Genomic DNA, 11,057 nt, shown 5'->3' on the forward strand with positions numbered 1-11,057 from the left:
CAGTACTCCACCCAAAAATCATGCTAACGCTGCAAACAAAAAAGCCTGTGAAGACCAGCAGGTAGAATGATGCAATCTGATCATTAGTAATTATTGATTTAAGCGATAAACATTGGCAATAACCTGGCAACCTATCTATTACTTGTAAAATAAAACATAACTTGACAAGCCATCCAATGCTTGTTAAATAAATACATAAATATTCATCTAGGACACACCCTTAGATCCTATATATAAAGAATTAAATGTGTTCAGATATCACTCTCTTATCGGAGCTCTTCTGTTTTATTCTGGATAAGGAGTCCTTTGCTTGAACATGTCTTTTTATCAAACTTCTTCTTCTTCTCAGATGATGAGCACTGGAGGCATGAATGCTGGTGCTGGTGGATACTGTGGTGTTGGTGGTAGTGCTGGTGGCTTTGGCCAAGTAGGTGGTGGATTTGGCCAAGGTGATGGATTTGGCTATGGTGGTGGATATGGCCAAGGTGCTGGTGCTGGCTTTGGTCAAGGTTTTGGTCAAGGAGCTGGAGGTTTTGGGGCTGGAGGAGCAGGAGGCTATGGTGGTGGTGCTGCCGGGTCAGGTTTTGGTGGTGGTGCAGGTGCTGGTTATGGAGGTGGTGATGGGTATGTCAACAACATGAATGAGAAACAAACGATGCAGAACCTTAACGACCGCTTGGCTAGTTACCTGGATAGAGTCCGACAGTTAGAACAATCAAATGTTGAACTTGAACAAAAGATTAAGGACTTCCTAGCGAAGCAAAGAGGTGGTGGCAGCAAAGGAGAACCAGGAAAAGACTACTCCACCTACTTTAAGACCATTGAAGATCTGAAGGCTAAAGTAAGTTTGCCATAGAAGTAAATTCTCTTTTTAATAAACTGGCAAGGATAAAATAAATGTAATTTAAAAGGAATATAAAGTAAATTAACCGTAGTAGTACTATCAATATAGATACAAATAATACATCTTCTGACAAGAACCTTTTTTTTTCCTCTTCAGTTCTTCACATGTCTAATGTTGAGTGTTTTACATTACATATGTCATGAAAGAAATATGTAGGCTTCCATTGTTATACTTTCCCTCTAAGAATGCTAGCTATCTGGCTGTCATGGTGATGCTTGAGCCTTAATACTTTGAGTTGCTCACCTGAAAAAAGTATAAAGATGAGGAATTCTTACTTTTCACAGTCTTTTATTTTACTTGTTCTGGGTCTGTGAATTGGGAACATTGAAGTCAAACACAGCCAAGCAACTAGCATTTTCAGAGAGGTTGGCAATGACAGCCCCATATTTCTCTCTTAACAGATAAATCAACTCTTCAATATACAACTTGATAGCATAGTATATTTTGCCACCTTGATATATGGGATGAAAAATAAATCCAGCTGCAGACAGTTAATTTAATAGACCTGGAAGGGTTTAAAATAGTTCGGAATCCAAAAACAAAAAATGTAATATATTGCAGATTACCAGTCCTTAGATATGGTGTCTACATTTGATATTATTTTTTTCAGTCTAAGTACATTCTCTACAAATACTTGGATCTTGCCAGAGTTCCAATATCTTTGTAACCTGACTCAAACAACTTTATCAGCTTTCCCACCTGTTATAAACTACACCTCCCTATGTAAGAGAGATACAGTAAGTAGAGGCGGAGGTCTATGTAGTCCAAGTCAGAATAGCAAGATGGGTTACAACGGCTCCTCCAAACATACAGTACAACGAGTGAGAATAGTCACCAAGGACAGGAAGTGTGTTACTGGCAGGACCATCAGGAGAAACGAAAGAAAAAAAGCCTGAATTAAAGAAACCAATACATCTAAGGATGGATATGCTGTTGGTGACCCTATTGTGGAGATGACCCTTATCTCCTGTCACCCATTTACCAGAACAGGAAATGATGGGACATGCCTGAACAGGCCCATAGATAGAAGTATCATCTCGATTGTATCAAAAGTTAAAAAAAATACATTTTTTTTTTTTAGAGGTGGGCTTTAAATTGAAATTTAGGAAAGGATAATAACCTACTAGCCATATTTTCAGTTGATATTGTACAGTGAGCCAAATGTGGAATAATACGAGTAGCACGCCAACTTTGATGTGAACTGAAATTTCAAGGCAATAAAGTTGACTTAAAAACTGAAAAGTATTTTATTTTTTTTAAAGAATCAATTATATAATTTTCTTATCACACTTATACAATTGTGACAGCTTATTGGTTATTTGATTACTTTATTACATCTCACTAGCCACACTGTGCATTACAAAATGTTATCATTGATACAATGAAGAATTAATTTGTTTTGCTATATCTGTTTGATAAGCGCAAAAATATTCCTGTTGATCCTGTCAGAAATCTTGTTAGCAGATAACTTCCTGTGCTATCTGTCTGCGTTGCATTCTTATTAGTTACATTATTCCCAGCTCACTGTGTGGACTACAAAACCCCTACCCTCTATGTTATTGAGAAGAGGAGAGGGTGAGGTGTTCTAGAACCATGCCCCTAGGAGTGACAATGCTGCTCCTCCATAGATACAGTACAGCAAGTGAGCATTACAAGTTTCAATGCATGTTTCTGGCATGACCACCGGGAGAAAATAAACAGAAAAGAGCCTGTAAACAGAAAATGAATGCAGCCACCACATTTAAGGACTGATACATTGCGCAATATAACATTTTTGCTTGTACAAAAAAAAAAAAGGAAGAATGTTCCGAAAGCACATATGTAAAACTTCACATTATGTTAGAAAAACATTAATAATTAATTTTAGGGTAACATATTATTTAACAAGAACAAGTTTTTATGGTGTTCGTTTGTGTCTTACAGATTATTACAGCCTCCCATGATAACCATACCGTAGTTTTGCAGATCGACAATGCCAGATTGGCAGCAGATGATTTCAAGATGAAGTAAGTTTACTTTATTAAATGTCAAACTAGCACAATCATTGGTCGGCATGTCATGTAGTCACCTCCCCTGAGGAGTGTTACCACAGTTCCCTGCACTTACGTGCAGTGGGCGATGCTGACAAGATGATGACCATGCCACTCTCTGCAATATTTTGGACTGCCCACTCCCAGAGAAAGAGAACCCTGTACATCACATGGCAGGTCCAAAGAAATCTGAAAAAGGGGGTATAGTATAGCATAGAATACACTGTGGAGGGAAGGGGGATTTATAAAAGTGAGGGTGGTGATAGTTGGGCAGGTTGCAGAGATTCAGACTCTAAAAAAGCACTAGAAAAATATATTTGAAATAAACATAGTAGCATCTTAGGCATGCTTCATTATTCTTCATCACTTGTTTTTCTATCCTTCCTTTGTACAGATTTTCTAGTAAGGCAGCTTTGATCTCAAATTCATGGCGCTGTAATGGCAGCACCACCCTTGACTTTTGTCTGAACTCCATTTTCTAGTCTGCCTGCTATGCAGATTAGCCACCCACATTCTGCTTGTTTCTGTTTATGCTGCCATGGTAGTACTGATGTTATAGATCCCCAAATTCACAGCTAGCGTGGCAACATGTATTCAGAAATCAAGTAGGCTACTTTAAATTCTTAAGAAACCCCAAGTGACACTGGCAGCCAGGAAATTCACCATCACGGGAAGTGCTGCCACTGCAGGGAGGGGATGCATAATGTTACCCTGAAAAAGAGAGGTCGTCATCCCAGTATTTTAATGATACCCAAAATGAAACAAATAATGTACAGATGCAATAAAGTTTCTAGAGATTTATTAATTGATGCTGGGTTGGTCTTCTGCTTTTCACAGTCAACAAAGTACAGGTCCACACATTGACAAGGTAGAACATGCATTTTCATGTTTATCTAATAATAAGTAATAATCTTGAAGGCCAAAGCTCAGCTTGAATGTTTCTCCTGACAGCCAAGACTATTCAGTGTTTCATTTTTTTTTTGCTATGCTACTATACTAGGAATACCACCTTTATATCATGAAAAAAAGTTCTGTTTGGGTCAGTAACAACACTTTAATATACATTGTAAGTAACTGTTTTAATATTTTTACACTAGAACATTGCATTGCATTTAGCTCCATTTGTTCCTCTTGTCAGGTACGAAAATGAACTTGCTATGCGCAGATCAGTAGAAGCCGATACTGCTGGCCTACGCAAAATAATGGATGACCTGACCCTGACCAAAACTGACCTGGAATCTCAGTTTGAAGGCCTTACTGAAGAAATGTCTCTTCTTAAGAAGAACCATGATGAGGTAAGGTATAAAGAAGTCTCACCAATACTAATGAGATTTGTTGGTTTTTGTAATGATGCAATGATAATGAAAAAAAACACATTTCTTTTTAATTAATCTGTAGGAGGTTAAAGGACAGCAAACAACCACTGTTGGTGATGTCAATGTACAAATGAATGCTGCTCCAGGAAATGATCTGCTAAAGAAAATGAACGAACTCAGAGAGCAGTATGAGGCTATGGCTGAGAAGAATCGCAAGGAGGCAGAAGACCAATTTAAGAGCATGGTAAGGAATATTTTATATTTTAATTCAATTTATTTTAAAGTGATTAAAAGCAGTGGTTGTCAACTGTGAGGTATAGAGATACTCAAAAGTGACCCATGTCATGACATGTCATCAAGGGGTCACACATAATAATCAGTATATGTAATGCTATAGAAAACTGATAGAGACTGCAGACTTATTAGAGGAAATGGTCAGTGGGCATGTGAAAGATGTAGTTATGATTGGAAATATGCTATAGGAGACAGTCTGGAGATTTGCTACTTGAAACTCCTAGAAACTACCACTCTTAGTTCCCACTACTAACTGTGGGGTCTAAGGCCCAGGTGGCAAACTCTAAAAGTTGGCATTGAGCCCTCAAGCCCAAGCTTGGGTATTAGGGATCTAAGGAGTAGCGAATTAAGAGATTTTATGTACATATATACTAAACAGACCTTGAACACTTTCCAGGTTTGCATTGAAACATCTGGCAATGGCCAAGCAAAAAAAAGTGTAGATGTACCTGGTTAACTTACCATTTCTGTAGACCTCACTAGGATAATGATGATGAGGAAGATGGAAGTTGTTGGTTCGCATGCTTTCAATATGGGCCATGTATAAGCAATGCAGTGCATTATCAGCATACGTAGCATAATACAACATGCTTGAACTACTGACTGCAGGACCTCTGATGTGTTCCCTTCTGGAGTATAGGCCTTGAGACCTGTCAAGAGCAAAGCTAAGGGTCTGATTGCTACAGGACATTTTACCATTCAACTGCCATGTTACATAGCTACTTTATTATATAATGGAGTTGTCCATCTACTTTTCATTTTGGGGAACTTATGTCAGTGGGGCACTCCAAGAGGTGAGGTTTTTAATGTCATAGCTAATATCCTGGGGTCCTGACATACTATAGGATGCAAAATGGACTCAAAAAACAGCTGTGCTTGCTGGGAGAATGAAAAAGAACTGGGAGTAAAGAATATACCTGTGTAACTCTGGTTATTGATCTTGGAAAAATGTATTTAATTGTTAATTTTCATTGCTGTCCTAGAGTGAAAGTTTGAAGAAGGAAATAACAGCTGGACAACAAGAAGTGACGACCACTAAGAGTGAGATTTCTGAATTAAAGAAGTCACTTCAAGCCTTGGAGATTGAGCTTCAGTCACAACTTACCATGGTACAGAATTAAAAGAAATTCATATTTTAGTCAGAAGATAAAAAGGAGTAATGAATCATAAAAAAGTCTCTACCTGAAAAAGATGAAGACACCCATTATATTTGAATTGCTGTATATGTCCACGCTGGGGATATTCACCATATTCACAGTTTCTTTATTTCCATCAGTGTGGGATGGATACCTTGAAATATTTCATAGTGTATTACCATTTGGCCAAATTCTTTCTGTTAACCATTGAAAAAGGAAGGGAAGTGATTATAGAAACTATTGCCATAATAAAAACTTGAAATCAAGATGCTTAATACTTACCTGCCCTGCTTTATTGATCTTTGGTCTGCCAAAGAGCTACTACTGCAGAAGAATCTTCAGCATCCACCATTTGCAGTTGTGTTGGATGCCTGGTTCTTATTGTGTTTATGTTGGCCCTATGCCACTACTGGGCCCAGTAGTGACCTAGAGGCAAATGGGTGAAACCACAAAGTGCAGAGGGCGACCAGGCATCTGATACTCCTTAAAGTCTTGGATGCTGAAGATTCTTCAGAATTCTTTTGCCATTCAAGTGAACGAAGATCAGAGGCATGGGCTGTGGAACTGATAAAGGTTACATCTTTTCTTTACAGGCAGCCCTTAATGTTTGTGAGCTTTAATTATAGCAATGGGCTTTTATTGGGACAAATATCAGAAACATAACTAAATTTCACATCAAACGTATTTATTTATTTCTCTCAGATATAATTTTATCCATATGCAAATTCAGCCTGTATTGTAGGTCAGTGGTTCATCTGTGCTGTTTTTTCATTATCAGAAAAGATCTCTAGAAGAAACCTTAGCACAAACAGAAGGACAATACTGTGTAAAGATTGCCCATCTCCAGAATCAGATTATTGCCATTGAGGAGCAACTGGAACAAATCAGGGCAGAGATAGAGTGCCAGACTGCAGACTATGAGAATCTGCTGGACGCCAAGACAAAATTAGAGAATGAGATTGCAACATACCGCAAACTCTTGGATGAGAGGTAAGAAACTACATTGCGAATGAAGAATGGTGGGAATATTGTCTACTGTGGTACCTGGTCCAAGCTTACTGCAGAAGGTGGCATGTACCCAGACAGCTTTGTATACCACTGTACTCAATATTACTGACAAAAGATGACCTTCCTATGTTGCAGAATATTGGTGTATGATCACTCAATGAAATAAACATAACACTTAAAGTAGAATCAAACATGGTCATACAAAATGTAAAAAAAGGCCTCGGGGACGTTATGCACTAATGTACTAGTATGCCTTGCAAATTAGTAAATTATTGTAGATTTACCTGCCAAGCAACTCCCTCCAGTGTTGTGGTGTCAACGATCTCCGCTGTCACTGACATTACCATCTTCTCACCATCTTCCATTCAAGTTTGAACTCTTCGGCCAATTGATTTGCCAACTTAAACTGTATGGTAATGAAACTGGAACAGGTCTGGCTTTATAGGTGAAGTTGATCCAGGAATATCCGTTTGCCTCTTGGGGGATCAGGAAGCAAATTGGATCATGCTTTGCTGGGGTTTTTTGCCTTCCTCTGAATCAACTGTGGGTATAGGATTATATATTTATTTTTCCCCTTTTATTGGTTGAACTAGATGGACTTGTGTCTTTTTTCAACCAGACTAACTATGTAACTATGGCTCTAGTACACCGACCATAGCAGGTTGGTTGCTCGGTAACAATTTCATTTACAATAAGTCTTGCATTCCTTTCACAAAATTTAGGGCATTCTGTGAATGGAGGAGGTACAGATTAATGTCACAATCTCATCTCCTCCATAGACATCATGCAGTAACCACACGTGTTCATTAGTGGTCACTTTTTTTTTTACAGAGCAAATATCCAAAATAGTTTTTGGTTGGAGTTCAGCTTTAATTGATATATAAATATATTATATCAAACCCTCCCAGTGAAATGCAATAATTCCACTGAATTACATATCAAGCCCTTTACTCCCAAAAATTATGAATGTTGAATGTTCCCTGCTGTTGAATGTAAAAGGCCTGAGTATATAGCTTTATGCCACTGCCCATTTATTATAATCTGTCATGAATAGTGTTTTGTCTATAATGGCAATATATTAAAAAAAACTGCTTTCCACCTGCAGCAGCAATGTAAAAGGTGACTCGACAACAACCACACAAAAAGGAGCAACAACAACGAGCACGTCAACATCTCAAGGTGATTATTGAGTCTAGGGTAACTTGTATATCTCTGCTGGAATCAAAACAGTTTGAACACAAAGGAATTTATTTATCAAAGATCCACACACTTTCATCCAAGATTCACAATTTTGTTAATGGAATTTTGGGTAAAAGCTTTATTAAATAGACTTGTAAGAGGTTGACTAATAGATTTAAAATTTCGGTTGCTTAATGCTCTATGTTCAGCAAGTCATGTACATTCATAGAGGCTTTTTAGTAAAACATTTAAATCTAATCAATAAATTTGAAAACAATAAAAAAAATATAGCATACACTTACTTATGAGCAGCCGACTGGTACCCATTCTAATCGTGTGTTGCCTGGAAATGATTCTGCCCCCCCCCCCCCCCCCAAGCCTGCAAACAAATGCATAACGGTTTTATTTTGTTTTCTGATACATGCTCAGATTCATTTTTGTTCTTGTGGAACATTTTTGGCCTACATGGAATAAAGCCATCCTCCAGTTTAGCTGGATTAGATTAGATCTGTCTTTATAGTTTACAAGTACACAGGTAAAGCAAGATAAAACTGAAAACTGCACACTGAAGGCTTCAGCAGATTATGTCAATGCCGAATTAGTGGAAAGTTGATGGCACTACCGCTATTAAAATCCAGAGCTTGCTGCTAAAGTTGGGACAGGGGGCTTTTCTAGGCCTACAGTTGTAAACTTTGTGCCACTAAAGCTAGCCATGCATTTTTTTCCCACTTAGCTTGCATGCAACACAGCGCAGATGTACAAATCTCTTGCTGTGAATATTGTATTTTGACAGCCAGCACCAACAGCTTTCAAAATACCTAAAAAATTACTGTATCTGACTGTTTGCAGGTGCTTTTTCGTGGACGATTTTACCTCCAGCTCTTTTGATTTTTCAATTGATGGATGTCGAGTGATAGGCTGCCAATAGAGCCACCATTGGAGTGGGTTATCCCCCCCAAAAAAATCTAGCATTGTTTAGTATAAGCCACCACTCCATCTTAGCCATCTAGGTCCCATGTCACCATCTTCCCTACTGATGTCATCAGGAGGCCGACTGTCTTTTCCCAGTTCTTTGAGGTGGCCCACGATGGCACATGCACAGTGCAGCAAAGATTTACCCAAAACCTTCTGGGATGTGTGATTTTCCAGGAAAATTTAGGTACAGGGGAAGGAGACTGGAACATCATTCTCGCCTCAGAGAAAAACCCTAAAGTGCGGGGCTAGGACCCACTGAAAATTTACCTAATTCACCCCTCCAAAAAATTGTGATACCTGATTGTGTAACAGTGGTCTGCTGTAGGTAGCTGACTGGTATCCCAGGTCAGCATTTCTCAACCAGGGTGCTGCACTGTGTCTGGGCCGGCCACCAGCACTATGAAAAAGCATGACACCAGTTCAGGCAGGCAGCATTCAAGGCAGCCAGAGTATACAGAAGTGGCGGAAATCCACATTTGTTTATTTTGCTATGCCTCCCACCCGCTGCCATGCTGGGGGGGCTGAATTTTCTGATGTGAAAGGGATGGGGGGTCTGAAGACTGTGATGTGAAAGGGGAAAAGAGGGGGGGGGGCTGAAGATTTTGGTGTGTAGGAAGTGTGGGACTAAGGACTCTGATGTGAAATGGTGGCTTTTGATGTGACAGTGCACCCCTTTTTAGACTGGGTTCCCTCGAGATTTTGATGATTTCTGATGACATTCTGTTTTATGTTTAGCACCGACAAGGAAATAAAACACACCGTGGATACTGTAAGGAATGGAAGAGATTGGGACTGCTCAAGCAAACTGGAAGCCTGTTTTCATATATCACTCTGTCCTTTAAAATATATATTATTTCTTTGTCCTTCACAATTGTATTGGGAAGGAAACACACTGATACTGGCTTTTTTGGTAACACAGTACGCATGACGAACAGCGACGTGTAAAATGCTCTTACTCAAACAAGAAAAGGGAATTCAACTATTCAAACAATAGTGATTGATTTCTGTGAATGTTTTATAGCCAGATGGAATATATTAATGAAAGTTGTTGTATACTTATTTATCCGGAATCAGAATATTGTTCTGTTTTATTTTGATGGGAACAACTGATGTTTAAAAGAATATTATCATCAAGTTCATATATGTGTGAGCCAACATTCTCCATCTCCCAGTGATGTGTACAACAGCTGTGTTGCTGTCGCCAATGTCTTCTGTACATTAAGGACTTTGTTTCTTGCTTTGCACAACTTACAAAATAAACTTTTCTTATGCAAGTTATATACGTAGCCTTTGTTCCTTGATGAAAAAATACATTTTAACTACATGGGCATTTTTGGTATTTTAAAATAACGCGCAGGACTCCAGCAGGATAGCCGAAATCGGCAATTCAACAGAAAAGCCTGTAGTAGGCTGCAGATAAAGATCTGACGAATATCAAGAGTCTATCCGTAGCTGTCCAACACACCCCTGCCTTAGCTGTTAATGAGTTTTATTTGCAGACTACAGAGGCACAGACTAAATCATGGGTTAATATTCCAACTTTTAAGGCATACTTCAGTTTGGCTTTAAAGCTGAACTTTAGGTATGCATATTTTTGCATGGTTACATTGATCCAGCTTGGATCAATGTAAGTATTCATGTGCTATACCTGGCCCATCCCCATGGTAGCTGGAAATCACTGTAGTAGGCACTGCTACAAAAATTTGCATACCTATACTTCAGCTTTGAAGGTTAAGACTACCTATTACAGCATATTTCATGTTACATCCATACTAAGGGTGTAACATGGTGCCATTCCCCAGCACCCCACCACCACAACTATAACTGCCACCCTTCTACCTGAATCACAGGGTGCTTCTCCCTTCAGGCTTCTAATTACATTTTTTTTGTTGTTGTGGCTCTGCATGGCTGTACCTGCACAGCCATATTATCAATTCACAAAGACAACAAGTCCCATCTGCCAACCACAGCAGAGGAACTCATAGTTCTCGATGGAGCACAAGTGCAGTGACGTCTCCTCACTCATAGTCTATTGATACTTCCTCCAGCTCCATAACTAAGGGCTGGAGAAATAGTCTGCACATAAGATCTGCTAATCACAGTTGCAATGATTTGCTGGCTTGAAAGCAAAAAAAAATAAATTAATAAATGTATCGTTTTCCTATTTTCGCCATGGGTGCATTTACATTTTTTTTTTAAAAGGTAGGGTGTGTTT

The 11,057-nt window shown here is 38.8% G+C and overlaps 1 protein-coding gene across 2 annotated transcripts; it reads left to right on the top strand.

Annotated features, from left to right (window-relative positions):
* The first annotated feature begins 228 nt into the window (after positions 1–228).
* On the top strand, positions 229–10,120 carry LOC141114336 (keratin-3, type I cytoskeletal 51 kDa-like). Of its 2 annotated transcripts, none has more exons than XM_073607953.1 (8): positions 229–841; positions 2,828–2,910; positions 4,073–4,229; positions 4,333–4,494; positions 5,528–5,653; positions 6,459–6,670; positions 7,794–7,867; positions 9,578–10,120. In XM_073607953.1, the coding sequence occupies exons 1-8, from the start codon at positions 317–319 to the stop codon at positions 9,592–9,594; spliced, it is 1,356 nt and encodes a 451-aa protein (XP_073464054.1). In that variant the 5' UTR covers positions 229–316; the 3' UTR covers positions 9,595–10,120. The 2 variants fall into 2 exon arrangements, with proteins under 2 accessions (XP_073464054.1, XP_073464055.1); XM_073607954.1 differs by having other exon boundaries at positions 7,797–7,867.
* Positions 10,121–11,057: the final 937 nt, after the last annotated feature.

This window comes from Aquarana catesbeiana, linkage group LG12, assembly GCF_042186555.1.
Source record: "Aquarana catesbeiana isolate 2022-GZ linkage group LG12, ASM4218655v1, whole genome shotgun sequence".
Taxonomy (NCBI): domain Eukaryota; kingdom Metazoa; phylum Chordata; class Amphibia; order Anura; family Ranidae; genus Aquarana; species Aquarana catesbeiana.

What these genes read in the sequence shown, in the direction of transcription:
- LOC141114336 (XM_073607953.1), top strand. Translation starts at nt 317, where the DNA reads ATGTCTTTTTATCAAACTTCTTCTTCTTCTCAGATGATGAGCACTGGA. An exon ending in AAGACCAATTTAAGAGCATG is followed by an intron (nt 4,495 to 5,527) that starts GTAAGGAATATT and finishes TTGCTGTCCTAG; the next exon opens with AGTGAAAGTTTGAAGAAGGA. An exon ending in CGCAAACTCTTGGATGAGAG is followed by an intron (nt 6,671 to 7,793) that starts GTAAGAAACTAC and finishes TTCCACCTGCAG; the next exon opens with CAGCAATGTAAAAGGTGACT.